The following is an 18,294-nucleotide window of genomic DNA, read 5'->3' as shown; positions in this document are numbered from 1 at the left end:
ACAAGCCCCGGATATTCATGCAGACCTGTGTTTTGTTTCCCAGGGTGCACACTCTTTTTCTATGAGAGTGATGGCCGGTCCGGCATAGACCACAACAGCATCCCCAAGCACGCCGTCTGGGTGGAGAACAGCATTGTGCAGGCTGTGCCTGAGCACCCCAAGAAGGACTTCGTCTTCTGCCTCAGCAACTCCCTAGGCGATGCCTTCCTCTTTCAGGTCTGTGGGGCACTTCCTTTACAGGCATTTCAGACGTCTGCACCACATATCTTCCTCTCTTGCCTACATTCCCCACTGTGTTTTCCTTTTCATGATGGGTTTTATCTTTTGTATATTCTAGAAACAAAAGGTTAAATGATAAATCAACTGTGGTTGACCCTTCAACAACCTGGGCTTTAGGGGCATCAACCCCTGTGCAGTTAAAAATCTGCATATAACTTTTTACTCCCCTGAAAACTTAACTATGGTTGACCAGAAGCCTTACTGAGAACATAAACAGTTGATTAACACATATTTTGTATGTTCTGTTTATCATATACTGTATTTGTACAATACAGTAAGCTACTGAAAAGAAAATGTTATTGAGAAAATCTTAAGGAAGAGGAAATACATTTACGGTATTGTATTCATTGAAAAGAATCCACACATATGTGGACCCACTCAGTTCAAACCCGTGTTGTTCAAGGGTCAACTGTATATTGAATGTAGAAATGAAGAGAACTCACCCAGAGGGTTCTGAAGTGAAGGTTTGGTGTGAGTTGAATTTGAGAAACTTGTTCTGTTTGCTGTGGGTTGGAAGATTTTTCAGAGCAATCTCAATACCTTTTGTGTACAGCTTTAGAAAGGGATCATGAATTCCTTAATTTAGACATGATTTGAGCTGTCAAAATTTTTTATCATAATATATTCTCTTGCAGTATTACTCTTAAGTTAAATAATGACATCCCAGAAGTGACTAGCTGTACCTGGTCCCTCTTCCTCATCTTATTATAGCTTTGTACCTAAAGTTCTAAGGTTTGACTGTTCACTTATTAAAAAATGCTAACCTGCTAATCACTTCAGAGGTACCATTAGCTTTTATAGGGAATCCTTTGAGTGTGGTCACTTGTGATACACCACACCAGAACTCTCCTTCATTTTTGAAGGATAGTTTTGCTGGCTATAGAATTCGTGATGGACAGTCCTATTGCAGTACTTTGAAAATATCATGGTACTGCCACCCGGCCTCCATGGATTCTGATGTGAAACCAGCTGTTAATCTTAGGTGGACCCTTGTGTAGATTAGCTGCTTCTCTCTTGCTGCTTTGTGGATTTTTTCTTTGTCGTTAAACAATTTGATGATGATTATGTCTAGGTATTAATTTCTTTCAGTTTATTGTACCTGGAATTCATTGAGGTTCTTAGGCGTATAGATGTATGTGTGTTTATATCACATTTGGAAAGTTTTCAGCTATTATTTCTTCAAATAATCTTCCTGTCCATTTCTCTCTCCTCCTTCTGGGACTCCCATTATGTTTATTTCAGTATGCTTGATGGTGCCCCACAGGTCTCTGAGACTCTGCTCCTCTTCATTCTTTTTTTGTTCTGTTTCTTAGACTGGATAATCCTAGTTGACCTACTTCAAGTTCACTGATTCTTTTTTTGTTGTTGTTGGCTCAGATCTGCTCTTGAGCACCTCTAGTGAATTTTTCACTTCAATTCTACATTTCAACTCCAGAATTTGTATTTTTTTAAAATTTCTCTATTGATACTCTGTATGTGGTGAAATATCATTCTCATACTTTACTTTTTTTGACATGTTTCCTGTAGTTCTTCTAAAATATTTAAAATAGTTGATTTAATGTCTTGTTTAAGCAGTCTACCATCTGGACTTCCTCAGGGAAAGTTTCTATTGACTGCTTCTTTCCTTGTGGTGTGTGCCATACTTTCTTGTTTATTTATGTATCTCATACATGTTTGGTTGAAAACTGCATTTTAAATAATATAATGTGGTGCTCTTGAAATCGGATACTCCCAGCCTCACCCCAATGGTTTGGTGGTATTGATTACTATTGTTGCTTGTCAGTGACTTTCCTGAAATCTGTAAAATCTTTATTCTTTGTCATGTGTGGCCGTTGAAATCTCTGCTCAGTTAGTTTGGTGGTCAGCTAATGATTGGTGAGATTTCCCTAAGTCCCTGGATGCAATTAGTCTTCCAGGTTTTCCAGAGGACCCTTGTGTGTCTGCCTTCAACACTCAGGCACCCTTGGTGCACCTCTGCTTGCACAGAGTCTCAAGGTCAGTGAGACGGTGAGTGTAGGGCCTTCTTTGGAATTTCTAGGCACGTGCACAGTTCTGTATATGTATGTGACCTTCTAGATTTCCAGGACTAGGAGTATCTTATAAGTATTTTATTCCCCAGCTTTTCCCAAAGTTTCTAGTCAGTTCCCCTGCCTCCCTCATCCAGTCATTGCTACATCAGGCAGCTGTGATATTAAATAGTTGACACAGATTGTTTTCCACAAGCTTTCCAAGGAGTAAAGGCTATTTGTGTAATTGAGTTCTGAGTCAGGTCAAATAGCAACAAGCTCTCTGAATGGGGGTTTCCTGTAAATTGCCAAATGGTCAGATCATGACAATTCTCTGAGAACGGTGTTTTGGAGAAACTCTAACAAATTCTGCCCCCTTTAGTGGTTGCTAGGCTGCTGGTTTTCATATGATATTGGGAATAAGGCAAGCTGAAATGCTTCAGACTTGCTATCCTTACTGAGATTAAGCCATTATCCCCCAACATGTGCACCTCAGATTGTTGGGAGACCAGATTAATTTCCAGAGTTCTGAAGAAGTTGAATCTGACAATTTTTGCCAGTGTTCTTACTGCTTTTACAGAGGAGCAACTTTTTGAAGTCCTTACTCTCCCATTGCCACTGATGGATTCACCAGGACATTTTAGAGACTAGACAATTTTTGAGAGTTATAGCAGCACTATTAACAATTATGCCAAGAAAACAGGCATAAATTGCAACAGCCCCAGGCCACCTGGGATGTATGGCAGTGTTTCCTTAGGTACATTTGGGTTGATCATGGTTTTGGGGGAGCATGAGCAGTGTTGCTATGAATACTCTTGTATCTGTGTTCAGGATATGTGTGTCCACATTTCTATTGGCACACACCTAGGACTGGCATCACTGTGTCCTGGGTATATGCACACATTTGGGTTTACTAGATACTGCCAACAAGTTTCCAAATTAAAATAAAATTAATTTTAATAATTAAAATAATTTATCCTCCCATCGGTGGCCTAGAATAATTCCAGTTGTTCCTCATCCTTGGCTATACTTGGTATTGTCAGACCATTTTTTTTCTTTCTTAAGCTATTAGTGTAAAGTGTTGAGCACATTTTCATGGGTTTGATGACCATTTCAGTATAATCTTTCTGAAGTGCTTACATCGATCTTCTGCCAGTTTTTCCACTGGGTTGTCTCTCTTCTCTTAATGATTCATGGCAGTGCTCTACATATTTTTAATATCATCTCATTGTTGGTTATATGCATTACAAATAGCTTTTTCCACTCTGTAGCTTGCTTTTTACTTGGCTAAAGATATCCTTTATTATACTGAAAGTTTTTAATTTTAATGTGGTTTTGTTGCTCAAGTCTTCCTTCATAGGTAGTGTTTTGTGTATCCTATTTTTAAAAAATTTGTAAATCATTATTTTTCTCTATCTGGTATGACTTTTTATTAATTGGATAACTTGGAAATGAGGAAATGCCTAATAACTCTAACAATAACAACAGTAATAACACTGTGGTATCAGCGGCTATCTTTTACTGAACCTTTATGTTATGTCACCATATTGAAAGTGTTTTACAATGTAAGGTACATTTAATTCTTAAAGCAATCAGTGAGTTGGATTGTGTATCCATATTTTAATCAATTGATAGGGACTGTGTACCCCATTTGGTGACACTGAGGCTTACAAAGTCTAATAATTGCTTGCCAATCACATGATAGTTACTAAGTATTGGGACTGGATTCAGACCAAGCTACTCTTCCTCCAAGGCCTCTCACTGTCTCAATATAATATTTATCCCATACTATTTCTATAGGCAAAAATCATTGATCATAGTAAAAAGAACCTTTTCTCATCCTTAGAATTAAGCCACTGTATGTGTGAATATCTCAAAATTGGAACTCAATTTTGGCCATTCCTGCTTTACTACACAAATTAAATGATAGTCTGATTTCAGGATGTTCTTTTTACTTACACATTGCTGATGTGAATTTCACTTGGAAGGAGCTTCCTGGTTGTAAAATTACTAGTAGAATCTACATACCCAATAGGTCACGTGGAATAAAATTCTTCTGTGGCAACATAGGACCTTATTCATGAAAACCTCTGTGTTCTCTTGTAATGGTGAAATTTTTATGCTACTTACGTGGGATAGAGCACAGAATGAACCTTTTCAGAGGAAATTACTGCTGTTTGGGATCCATGAGGGCATTTTCTACCATCTACTTATTTAATCCACATGACTATCGAGGGGTCAAATTTGAAAGAAACCTGTGTGTCTAAGGAGTGAGGGTAAAGCAAGGAGATCAGCCATGATTATGGAAATAATTTGTAGGTTATTCCAGCCCCAGGGCACAATTCAGTGCACACAGTTTACAGAGCCTGTGTGCTGCTGATCTGATGCTGTTACTCAGATTTGCTCATGGAAAGGAGACTCATGTTACCAGCACAAGTAGAAAAGGGGTTTTGTGTGCGGGATGGGGGTGGGAATGGGCATGAATGTTAGAGCAGCTTATATGGAGGAAGTGCTGTGCTGTCTGCAGAGGGAAGCTATAGCTCCTGCATTCAACTATTTTAATTAGAGTTCTTCCCTCCAGCTGGAAGCCAGGAACACTGCCTATCACCTACGAAGTACAATTTCCTCTTGGGTGTTCCTTCATCCATTACTGGAGGACGTCCCTTACCATCAAAAAGCTCAGTGACTTTTGTGGTAACATAACCCAATAATAGTTTAATTCCTTTATTAAATGCCTTGGGAACATAGTTAGCAGGCAGATTAAGAATGATACCTGATTATGTAGAAAACCACATGCAATTATATATCTAAAGAAGTGTAGAAATAGAAAATATTCTCTCTGAGGGGTCATTGCCTTTCCATAGGAAGTTTCTTATCATTTAGCAAGTCACTTGTATGAGGGTATAGCATGTTTATTAAAAACAAGCTAGTTAGAAAGAGCATAGCGTTTACACCATTTATGTTGAATTGGAGTTTGGATGTGATAGTAGTTTGATAGTAAATGCCCATTAAATATTACAGTTATCACTTTAATTATAAAAGAATCTAGTTCCCTGTCCTTCTCTTAAATGATTATCTTTCTGAAGTTGAGTGTGGCTTCCCTGTGAAGGCTAAGGCTTTGAGTTTTATTAGGCTCTGGAGAGTTATGTTGAAGTGCCATGTCTGGTTCTGTGTATCAGACTCACACTTGACGAAAGTCACTGGCACATGCCCTGGATGAGAGCAGCCAGGCTAGGGAAAAGTTTGTAAATCATCTTTCACAAGGGAATGCCAAGTGGGCTTGGTACAAGAGACATTAGAGCAAAGTTTAGCAACTTGGACTTGAGCAAAGTCTAGCCTCCCGCTCAAGGCATGTGCCATCTCTGCAAGGCCCCTGACAACTGATTGGCCTGCCCACTGGATGACCACTTCCACTCCTGGGAAGCTCCCAGCTCTTCAACCATCTGCTTTGTTAACTAGCTGCAAGTGCTAGTAAGTTCTTCATCATATTGAAATCATACATTCTTTCTGATGATCCTGCCATTTCCCTGTTTTCATATTCTCCCCCAGAGTCAAAAGCAAGTCTGCATGACCTTTTAAACCATGCTTGAAAACAGCTCTCATTTGCCTTTTCCCCTGTCTTCTGCTTCAGCATCCTTTCCTGAGGTTGCCAAGCCATCCTCTCCATGATTGAGTTCTCTTCTTGATGTTCTTCCTGGTAACTGGGTTTCGGAACCCAAGACCCAGTCCTCTATGGGGTCCACCCTGTGCAGCCTGCATGGTGGTTCCTGCTCCTCTCATTTCTTCCGCAATACTGTGTCAATTCCTTAATTTATTAGAAACCACAATAAGCTGTTGACTCATACCAAGCTTGTGGTGTATCAAACCCTTGGCATCAACTCTTACCCAACAAGGTCTTTCCTCATCTTATTTTAATAAGATATTTCAAAAACTTCAAATGCAGAACTGAAATTTATCTCTTTGAAATTTTCTGTGCGGTTTTTGTCCTTCTAATGAACTTATTGAAATCATCTTGGAATTCTGATTTGATCTTTGGTTTTTATAGCCCTCTTAACTTCATGTTATCTGCAAGTGTGGCAAATTGAATGTTTGGTCTTTGTTCTCTTTGTTGGTTTAAGTGTTGACTTAGTCTATAGCTAAGTCCTGTTTTTCCATCACCACAGATCACATGCCTGCCTCTAGCCAGCCACTTTAGAAATATTTAACTTCGGTTTTGGCATGGGTTAGTTGTGAAGAAGGGCCAACTCTAGAATGTGTGAAGCCCTGGGCAGAATTTTTTTAATCTGTTAAAAGAATTTGACCCAACCCAGAGCTTGTCAGTACCTTTCTGGTGGCTCAATCTTATGTAATCTAGTGAAAGAAATACCGGATGAGCTAGTGGGAATGACCCACTAGCCACAGACTCATGTCCAAGAGCTTCTTAGGGCATCTTACTGCTGCCACATGTGGGAGACAGGGTCAGAGAGTTCCCTGAAGGGGACAAAGTATATAGGGGTCCTTTCTGGACTCTGCCCTTTCCAGGCTCCAGAGAAGGGCTTTTCAAAGTATGGGGCCCTATTTGTCTAGCTTTTAGGAGAGTATTGATGGAGAGTATGGATGTCAAGGTACATAATGAATAGATAGGGTGGTAATCATTTGCAGTCCTGCCTTACTGTTAGTGTGTTCAGAGGTTTCCCCACATATGTTAAAAGTGCAGGGGGAGATTTATTTCTGATTGAGCTAGATTTTAATTTGTATACTATTATGTATCATCTAAATAATGTTACAGTGTTCATCTTCCTTTGTACATTTTTACAAATTGTATTTAGTCAATATGGAAACACAGTTTTAAGGAGTTCAATGAACCTTAAAAGAATAAAGTGACATTCTCTTCTCACCCTTCTTTACCCTCTGCTCCCAACCTCACTTCCCTGAAGCAAGTATCCTCCGCTGTTTGAACTGGATGTTTTGTTTTGCTTTTGCTTGCATTAACCCTCATTCCTCACCAAGATGCGTATACTATTTCTTAATATGCCTTGGACATGAACTATTGACTTTCTGTTATGGTAGATGAATATTTAGCTGTATTATATACAAATTCTCCTTTCTTCCTCTTCCTGTATAATTATATGAAAATTTTGGGTTAAATCAGTAATCCCTGTTAGGCTGTCACCATGTTATCTGACCATATAAATAGTATTAGCTGCTGAGCCAAATAGGGCACTGTCATTTTATTTCCTTTCTTGAACTTTTTTTTCCCCTGTAGTTAATGACTGATTCATTTTCTTTTTCCCGTTCAATTTGCTGATTTTTCTGGTTACTTAGCAATATTTTCTAAATATCCAATTTGTTGGGTAGTTGACCAGTACTATTTTTTTTCCTCTGGAGCCTGACTGCCTTGGCCCATCACCCTCCTGCTCCGATCTGATGATTGTTCTCTAGGCCTTGTACATAACAGTCCCTCCGGGATTTCCCTTCACCACCTTAGATTCCTGGATTACAGGTCTTTTTTTCTTCATTAACTTACACATTTTCATTAAAACAAACAAACAAAACCCCAAAACCCTGTTAGAAGTGTCCTTCAAAATGGTTCATATCTGACAATGTTTTCATTCTGTCTCTTGCTTGAATACTCTTTGAATCATTTGGAATTTTGGTTTGGAAATTTTTCCCCTTCGTTCACATATTTTTCTGATGCCATTCTCATTTCTGATTATTCTGTGTGCTCTATTTTCTCTTTTGAAGCTTTAGAATTATTTCCTTATCGTTAGCTTTTTGATTCTTCATAGTGATTTGCCTTTTTAAAGATTTTGATTATGTATTTTAATTCGTAAAAGCCTGCCCTCCCTCTCCCTCTCCCTCTCTCTCTCTCATCTCCCTTCCCTCTTATCTCTCCTTTCTTCATTTCCCTCTTTTTTTCTCCCTTTTCCTCCCTCCCTGTTCCCTACATCACTGATCCCTTTTCATTACAATCTGTGCATTTGTTTGTTTACAGCTTTACCTTCTCCTGTGTCTATGAGGATATTATATTACAGATTTTCTGGAAGTTTTCATGGTTTCAGGCATTGTTTCTCTTTTCTTCTGATACATTTTCTTCTGTGTGCTTTGGTCTCTGCCTTCCATGCTAGTGGCTTTCATCAAAGGTCTTGGTGACCCTTGAATGTCTGATCATATTTAAGTGTGAAATACCAGAAAACTTCCTGGATACTGGGGGCTTTTAGAGTGTGAGCTATAAATAAGGCCCTTTTGTTGAGGGAATCTGATGGATAATATTTGTTGACGTTTTCTGTGAGGCTGCTCAGCTTTGCCAGAGATGAATCTGCCATTGCCATTTACCAAGCAGGCTCCCATTTATTCCCCTGTTTGTAGCAAACAGTTTCTCCTCCTTTTGTGCCTGACTTCCTGGAGTCTGGTGCCTCTCTTCTCCAAAGAATTCACCTTGGGTGGGTGAGGGGCTGCAGAGGGGAGGTTGAAAGGGGTGCCAATTATATGACTTTCTCCAGTGAATGAAGGGACCCCACATTAAGTTCTTTTTTCAGATATTAGAAGTGATAGCTTAATTAAGCCCTGTATAGATAAAACTCTAAAATATATTAAACCGAGAGCCAGTGAAAAAAAAGACTTTCAAGAATTCACATAGGAACTTCATTCCCAACTCACCTCAGAAAAAATACGTAACTTTATTCCTTTGCCTTTTTGTTTTTTTATGATGGGAAAAAGAAGTTCAACTTACTTCACAATTATGCGTGTGCTTCTGTAAACTCAAATTATCTGAAATTTTAGTTTCCTAGATCTGGCATGTATTCTCTAGTATTTCTCATTTAAAATGAACTTCCCTTTTCCTGCCACTCATGTAAGCCATTGATTATCTGAAATCACTGAATATCCTCCATTCAGGTCTATTTAAATACATAATGAAGCCCCGAGCTTCGTCTTAATTCTGTACTCAAAGGGGCTCTTATGCAAAATGCATTTTTTGCTGATTATATTCCTGTGTTGGCAAGAACTTCGTTTATTCCCCTCACTGAACCTGATACAGTATTTATAGCATCCCCAGAAAGCAAAGGAGGAATCACAGAATTCATTCTGTCGGCCTGTCTGCCGCTGTTTGTTTAATGGAAGGTGATCAGGTAGAGGAAGGCGGAAGGGGTCTCATCTTGCTGTCTTCTTGACCTCTCGGTTCTGAGGAAGGGCCCTTTGGTAGACCTGGTGGCTCTAATTAAACTTGACTGGTTCAGGAACATGATGCAGAGTTAGGGGCTCTGAAACGTAGTTTCCAACAGGGCAGAATTTAAATCCTGGAGAGTCCACATGGAAAAATATTGTATCAAGTTAGTGGTCTGCTGTGATCAGCTCTGAATTGTTAAGCCTGTAAACTGCCATGAATTGTTCCATGAGTTTTTTTCGACTTAACTCACTGTTGACGGCGGTCAGCATAGACTTTGCCCACCCTCTCATCCACACATAGCTCCGTGTGTGCCACTGAAAAAGGACAAACTGGTGAAAAGCTCACTTAGTGAATTGTGCTTCTTAGAACTGATTGGAGTTAATGATAGAGAATGGCAGAGACTGCTGTGTTATTTAGACAGGACAACAGGAGCAAAAATTCTCTCTAATGGAACTGTCTTCAGCCACTGACTGGTTTTAAAAGAGTTTGAAGGCTTGAGGCAAACTTAATGGCTAAAGCTGATGGTTAAATTTTTCACAACGCTGTGATCACACTTTTCTATATGTCTTTCTCTAGATTATAGGACTTGGTATGTTTATTTTTTTCTTTTTTAAAAGTTTAAATTGTGACAAGATATATTTTAACTTTTTTTAAGTGCACAGATCAGTGACATTAAGCACCTTCACATTGTTGTGCCACCATCCCCACCGTCTGTCGCCAGACCTCTTCCTCTTGCACATCTGAAATGCTGTTGCCGTTGAATACTAGCTCCCCATTCTCCCTTTCTCCCTGCCCCTGGTAACCACCGTCTTCCTTTCTTTTAAATAAATAAATTCCAGCATATCTCTTTGCCAAAATTGAATATACCTTTCAGAGGATGTTTAGGTCCACCGATGGGTGTCAGCTTCCTTCATTTCTGCTTCCTAACTGGGAGGCTAACATAAATGCAGTGACACCAGAATGGAGTGTTGCCCTTGGCGAGTTCATGGAGATCCTCACAGGTGGACGGAAGACAGGGCTTCCCTTTCATTCACTAAAGAGAACAAGATGCTCTTGTTCTACAGAACCTATTAGATTATGGCCCTTCTTGGAGGGTGAAAGTGAACCGTACAGACTCTTTTAAAAGCATTGCTTTCTTTGAAGGAACTCTACCTAGCTAGTGTATCAGTCAGGGTGGGTCAGGAGCAACCCTAACTCTCCATGGCTTAACAAACTTGTTCATTCCTGCTGTATGTCTGCTGGCCCACTGGCTGTGAATCTGTACTTGTCCTGGACACTTAGGGGACGCAGGCTGAGAGAAGCTCCTGTGCTTCCATGACTGTCAGCAAAGGGACGAGAATGGAGGTGAATCAGACTTTTCTTTAGTAGTGACACATGTTGCATCTCAAATTCATTGGCCAAAGCCAAGTCACGTGGCCACATCTAACTTCAGAGGGAGCAGGAAAGTTCCATTTTCCTGTGTCCCTAGGGAGAGCTCAAAATATTGGGTGTACAACACTAATGACCCTGCAGCTAGCGTTTTAGAGCAGTTGGTGAGCAGCGGGGGTTCAGGAGCCATGTCACATTTTTAAAAAATTTGTGAAGGACAGTATTGGTGGAGATTGGAGTTTATAATGAATCACTGTGTAGCCCTGTTTGCTCTGAGCTTTATTTTCTCCACTTGTAAAATGGTCACCTTGGTCCCTTCTAGGTGAATACTTTTTTTAAAAAATTAAGGTATCATTGATACACAATCTTATGAACGTTTCAGATGAGCGACATTGTGGTTTCAGTAGTCACGCATATTATCAAGTCCACCCACCGCCCCCCGCCACCCCATTGCAGTCACTGTCCATCAGTGTAGTAGGATGCTGTAGAGTCATTACTTGTCTTCTCCGTGCTGTACTGCCTTCCCCAAGACCCCCTTACATTATGTGTGCCAATCATAATGCCCCCTAATCTCCTTCTCTCCCCTCAACCCCTTCCCTTTGGTAACCGTGGTGAATATTTTAAAATTTTAAGTTCATAACTTGTATTTAGCAGAATTTGTATTAGGAGTTCAAGAGCTTTTCATGTAGTCCTCAGATTCTATGTCAGGGTTGTATTGCCTTTCCTTACTCCACGAGTCGGGTGGGAAGGGCTTGGGAGTGGCGGAGTCTGACTGCAGGATGCATGGGCAGTTTCTGGGGGAATGAATTCCGGCCTCCCAGGGAGCACTCGTGAGCCAGGTTTTTTACAGGACACTTAGCTTCTCCTCCTTAGTGGCACATGCTGCCTCTGCATGGATTGCAGCTGAAATGCCCTCACCACCTCCTTTTAAATGGGTGAAAACAGTAGCTCCCCATAAGTCTTAAAAAGCTCCTTGTTTCCACTGAGCTGTGCATACAAAGGGGAAAGCATGTTTCTGCTCGAGGAACCATCTCTTTATCAGATACTGTCAGGTACTGTGGAGGTCAGAGAAGGGACACAGAGAGGGTCATGTGGTTTGGAACTTCCATTACAATCATATAGGGACCATTTTTAGTGAAAAATGGAATCTGAAATATAAAATTGTTAGGACAGTTAGAGAAGAATTATATGTAAATTTAGGGTAATACACCGTGGACAGATTTTTTATTAAACTTCCTATGAGAGTATACATGCAGGAAAGTACACATTTTGATGGAGTTTCCCAAGCTGTGACACCCATGCCATACTCTCATGTAACCAGCAGCCAGACCAAGAAGCAAAAGATGGCCAGCATCCCCAGAAGCCCAGCCCTCCTTGTGGTTCCTTCCACATTCCCACCAAAGAACTGCTCTTCTGACTTCTACAGTGTTCATTAGTTTTGCCTATGTTTGGGCTTTCTAGAAATAGAATCCTGCAGTCTATACTTGTGTGTCTGGCTTCTTTCCCTTAATGTTCTGTGTGTGAGATTTCTCCAGACTGCAGAATGTAGTTACTGGGCTTTCATCCTCATAGCTATATAGTATTTCATTGTGTGATTATACAGCACACTATTCATCCATTCCACTGTTGAGAGGTGTTGGAGAGTTTCCAGTTTTGCTCATTAGAAACTATGTCATGTGAACATTTTGGTGAGCATATGAAAGCATTTCTGTTGAGTATATACCCAAGAGTACATTTTGGGGGGGGTCACAAGGCATACATGTCTTAAACTTCAGTAGGTGGTGCCGAACGGTTTTCCAAATCAGTTATGCCACTGTCTTCTCCAGCCCGGACCACATAGGAATTCTGGTTGCTCCAGATCTTCTCCCATCACTTCGTATTTTCTTCCTGTAAGTTTTTCTTCTAGTAAAGAATCTCTCCTAGATTATTTTTCCATCTAAGCTGATTCCTTCCCTAATAAATAACAAAGGGGTTAAATAGCCACATAGCAAAGTACCCACTTATGCTGAGACACAGAGAAACTCCAAGATTAAACCTTGTTTATTGTTCTAAGCAGGAGAAGACATGGTAGTTTTATTATATGTGGGAGGTTCCTAAGCCCTCTCTTTTTCTTGAGTAACTTTAAAGTGATAGGTAAAGATAATGCCTTTTTAAGGGGTGATAAATACTTAAAATTTGAAGCAAAGTTAAAAAGTTAAAGAACCTTACATATAGACATGCACATTTTTCCCCAAATTTCTCTACCTGTAAGTGTTTACCTTTGACTTCTAGAGTCTTTATCTCCATCCAGTGTCTATCTCCTCTTCCCCTTCCTCTCAGCCCTCACAAAATGATTCCTTTGGCTTTATCAGGTGACCCTTTTGCTGTTTCTTTGTGAGAAGGTCTAACTTATTGAAGTCTTTAGACACAGGCAAATATTTTGTTATAAACGTAACAACTGCTGGATTGTCTAGGTTTATTGGTGTCTAGCTCTGTTGGCAGACACCATTTGTAATATTTGATGCGAATTTGTTGTCTGGAATACAACACTGATGAGATTCAGAAAAAACATAGATCCTCATATGGTACCTTGACTTCACTTTCAGTGCCCATGTAATGTGTGGGCAGGGTCCTGTTAATAGAATGTTGTTTGCAAACCATCACTCAAATGAGTTAGAAACCTAAGAAGATGCGTGAAAGCAAAAGTCCATGTATGGTGCATGAAAAGTGGAGTTAGCAGCTACTTGAGTAACTGAAGTGGCGGAACAGACCTTCCTTCTTTCAATGAGCTAACTTCTGGGGGTTTATTACACTTCTCTGAGCTTAAGGGGATACCTGGAAAAGTCTATACCTCCTAACTCACTGAGTGAGTTCCTAAATTGTTAATAATAGCACGTTGTTGCATGTCAACTGTCCCAAAATATTCTCTGACTTTTGCATGACTCACAGCAGGCCCACTTTGAGGTTGCCTAGCCATTGGCAGGGTCACCCAACATTTTCTTTAAGTCTCTCTTTGATCCAGCCATTTTTAGTGACTAGAGTGCTGCTGGGTGGCCACTGTTCCTAGATTCTTCCACGTGTTCCTAAGACAGTATTGCTTCTGGGTGACTTGAACCAGTTGCCAACCTTAGATGTGCCATGCTTAACTCTGGCATGACAACTTAGGATTTGGGTCACAGCAGTTCTCCCCGGGCAGGGCTCTTGTCTTCCATGGCTAGTAATGTCCCTTGGCCTCATTCTCACCTTGGAACTGACCATTCCCCTGGAAACCAACTTTTGCTTCATAGCAACCCTCTACTAGAAGTGAAGCTCTCTGCCTAGAATTATCACATAGACAGAGTACCTTAGTTGGGGCTGTTATAACAAACTGCCATAGACTGACTGGGTTATAAATGACAGAAATTTGTTTTTCACATTCTGGAGGCCAGAAGTCCAAGATCAGGGTGGCAGCGAGGCTGGGCTCCCTTCTCCCTGATTGACAGATGGTGTCTTTTCACTGTGTCCTCATCTCTGGCCTCTTTTTTATAAGGGCACTAATACCCTTCATAAAGGCCCCCCTCTCATGCCCTAATTACTTTTCAAGGTTCTATCTCCATCATATTGAGAGTTAGGATTTCAATATTTGAATTTGGGGGGTGGGGTGGGGGGAACACAAACATTCAGTCCCTTGTAACAAGTGAGTGCATTAAGTATATTGGGTAGAGCAGACATGGCAGCTTTATTCTGGACAGCCCTCAGGGGTTGGGGGTAGGTGTGATGTCTGACCCGACACTGACTTATTTTATGGGTTCTCTGGAGGAGGAGGTCAAAGGTTAGTCTTACCCATGGGGTATCTGTTCTGCCACCTGGCCTCCCAGCCATTGCTTCTCTGGAAAGGCACTAGTTCACTGCTGATAACCTATGAGGTGACTCTTTGCTCTTGGTTGGCTCCCGTGTCCCCTCTTCCAGACCACCAGCCAGACGGAGCTGGAAAACTGGATCACCGCCATCCATTCTGCTTGTGCAGCTGCCGTCGCAAGACACCACCACAAAGAAGACACTCTCCGGCTCCTGAAGTCGGAGATAAAAAAACTGGAACAAAAGATTGATATGGATGAGAAGATGAAGAAAATGGGTGAAATGCAGCTGTCTTCAGTCACTGATTCAAAGAAGAAGAAAACTATATTAGATCAGGTAATCGTTCTCCTGTGTTTACACTTGGGCAAAATCATTAGGTCTTAAAAGTTTTTCAGCTCCTTGGAATCACGACACATCATCAGTTATCTGGCTGTCAGCCTGTCATCCAGGCTGGTAAATTCTGTATTGTGACTGGCAGTTCTCCTCTCTCATTGTTCACAGTGGATTGTTATGAGCAAAAGGGAACAATATTATATTGAATGAAAGACAGAAATCTTATCGAGGTACCTTCCAGTTCCTGCTGATGCCGATTTCATTCCCCACGTTATCAGGTTGTCTTGGGGCTCAGCTATGGATCAGTTCTGACCCCTCAATAAATTTGGAATTCTAAATTTAGAAAAAATAGAACTTGTTTTAAAACATGTGTATGTAATTGCTGTATATGAACATAAGTATATTTCATGCTAAAAAGGAAAGATTTAGTGAAATAACAGGACATTTTTGACTTGTATTTACCTGTTTTATTAAAGTCAGTGATAGCCATCTAAAATAATCCTTTTAAACTTAGTCCTAATGTTTAGGAAATAATTACATGAATAAATGCTCTTAAATAGTTGAACAGTTGGTGACATGGGCCAGTATGTGGTTTTCCATATTTCTCTCTCCCTATTCTCTCCCTGTGTTACCTGACACTGTATTTTTTTTTAATTGAGGCAAAATCCACATAACATTAACCATTTTGAAGTGTTGTGAAGTGTTCAGTGGCATTTGTTACATTCACAGTGTTGAGCAACCACAACCTCTGCCTGATTCCAAAACATTGTCATCACCCCAAAGGAAACCCCATACCTGCTAAGCAGTTGCTTTCCTCTTCCCCAGAATGACTGTAGATTTCAGTTCTGTTTCTTATAAATGGAATTGTATAATATATGACCTTTTGTGTTTGACTGTTTTCACTTAGCATGTTTTGGAGCTTGATCCACGTTGTGGCACGTGTCAGTATTTCATTCCTTTTATACAACTGTTACTCCATCGTATGTGTACGTCAAAGTGTGTTTATCCAGGACATTTGGGCTGGTTCTGCCCTTTGGCAGTTGTGAACAGTGCAGTGGACATCCATGTCCACTAACACTATATTTTAAGTCAAGGTGAAAAAGTAGATGTCAACCATTAATCATTATCCATATCATTGTTAACATCACAGCCTTCACTGTCAGAGCCTGTAACCAACTCTTATTCTTGCATTATCTTATGGAAATATTGCATCAGCCATAGGCGATAGATATTATTTTGCTGCTTTGAAAAATGAGGACATATCTTGGACTTACCCTGTGGTTGGAACTACAGAGTCTGGGTTTTTACCACCTAGTATTTTCCACTCCCCACCCTGAATTCTCCGCAACCTACCTCTTCCCAAAAGCTGCTGGTCTGTTTGTCTTTGATTTTCAATTCACCTCACTCTTCTTTTTCTCTTTGTCTTCCTATGAAAAGCAACCCCTGGTAAGTCACATAATCTTCCAGTGGTGGAAATCCTACATATTTTATTTCTTGTGCCTAGGCTTTGTGGCCCAGAGCTTGGACCCATGGGCTATAATACCCACAGACATGAAATCTATGATGGGCCGACATAGAGCAGCTAATGATACACTTTCTATTGACCATACTGAATCTACGGATATAGGTCTTTATAGAAAAATGGGTAAACTATGAAAACAGTAATACTGGACCTGCTATTACCTGAGAAACATAGGGTACCTGTTTGCTCCTTAGGATTGTAATCAGTGCCTTTACAGCATACCAGTGTGTAACTTCCATGGAGGATAAAGTTAATAGTTGTTTTCCTTTTTTCTCACCTTTTCTTTTCCTGTCTTTTCACCATTGTAGATCTTTGTTTGGGAGCAAAATCTTGAACAGTTCCAAATGGACCTATTCCGCTACCGCTGTTATTTAGCCAGCCTCCAAGGTGGGGAGTTGCCGAACCCCAAAAGGCTGCTTGCTTTTGCAAGCCGACCCACAAAAGTGGCCATGGGCCGCCTTGGAATCTTTTCTGTGTCATCATTTCATGCCCTGGTGAGTAGAAGCTGATGTATTTTTGAAATAAATATTTGTCTTGACTGCTTATACTGAGTAGGACTTGGTGAGAGTATCTGAAGTGTTTTTCTAGTTTACTGCTATGTGGGGATTTCTGAGATGTCCTCCTTCTGCAGGGGATGCAAATCTTCATTTGCATCTGTTCTAAAATTTATTATTTTAGCCTCTCTTGATGGGATCTAAATTACTGTGCAAAGAAAAATATGGAAGATAGTGTCTTAAGAGATTTCTGCATATAACATTTGTTGATAACTCATGTCACGTTTAGACTGTGTGATGTATTTAACTCACATGAAGATATTTTTATATTAACCTGTGGAAATGGTACCTGGAGAGCTCTCTCATATATCAGTGTTTTTTTTCCCTCTTTCTGTCACTTGTACACACTACATACACCATCTATTGAACACAGGTCTCTTTGGAGGTCTCCCTTTTCACTTTATTTTTAAATATTATAACTCATAAATAGCTGAGGCATTAGAGGAAGACAAAGATCATCCATGGTTCTGCAGCCCAACATGTGTATTTGCTTGTGAAAGCAAATTTTCATCTGACCTCCAGAGCAGCAGATTGTACAGTTGTATTGTGTGTCTGCCATCTGTAATTTCATGTACTTGCTAAATCTTTATGTACTTTCGGCTCCTTTCTTCTCAAAATTGCTATGCAAGTAACACGGTTTTAGCCTATCCAAGTTGACACCCACTTAAATGTACTGCACCTTAGCACATTTGCTGTGGAATTAAATGTTAAGTCTCAGGTTCCAGAAACTGCTTTGGAAAACACTCACTGCACTGCCCTTGCTTGCCATGTCAGCTGTACCCTTCAGTTGAATTCAGAGCTGTAATTCAGCCAGAGGCATTTGTCTTCTTTATAAATAGATTCACGTCATCATTCAGATAATTAGGGGTAGATTTACATTTTTAAAGAAGTCTTAAACCAATTTCTGGAGTTATTAAAACTGGCATCCTGATTTGCTCTGCTAATTACAGCTCGGCTCTTGGTCTCCCTGGCTACTACCTCTCTATATAGCTATTAAGACCCATTTTTTCAGTAGTGATGGGTAATAGTGCTGTGATGAATAAATCTTGCCAACAGTTTTCAGCTTGTGGCTCTAGGACTGTTTCTCTGAGACATGGACACCAGTGTGTAACTTAGCCACTTCTCCCTCCGTTTGCCTGGTCTGCAAAAAAAATTGTTAAAATAATTCTTGTTTGCTGCATTCTAAGAATAATATAAGTTGAGGGGGCATTTTTATTAAGGGAGTTAATGCTGCCCTCGATGCACCATCAGTATAAATACTAAGCCCCC

General features: G+C 40.3%; 1 protein-coding gene across 3 annotated transcripts in view; it reads left to right on the top strand.

Moving 5' to 3' along the window:
• TIAM1 (TIAM Rac1 associated GEF 1) overlaps nt 1-18,294 on the top strand; it is a 130,003-nt gene that overhangs the window by 30,441 nt on the left and 81,268 nt on the right. For all 3 annotated transcript variants that reach the window (XM_057503988.1, XM_057503987.1, XM_057503985.1), the window contains exons 4-6: nt 44-216; nt 14,728-14,952; nt 16,780-16,965. In XM_057503988.1, coding sequence (XP_057359971.1) covers nt 44-216; nt 14,728-14,952; nt 16,780-16,965 — 584 coding nt within the window. The remainder of the gene's footprint in view (nt 1-43; nt 217-14,727; nt 14,953-16,779; nt 16,966-18,294) is intronic.

This window comes from Manis pentadactyla, chromosome 1 (assembly GCF_030020395.1).
Source record: "Manis pentadactyla isolate mManPen7 chromosome 1, mManPen7.hap1, whole genome shotgun sequence".
In the NCBI taxonomy this organism is placed as follows: domain Eukaryota; kingdom Metazoa; phylum Chordata; class Mammalia; order Pholidota; family Manidae; genus Manis; species Manis pentadactyla.
This window is presented reverse-complemented; position numbering and strand designations above follow the sequence as displayed.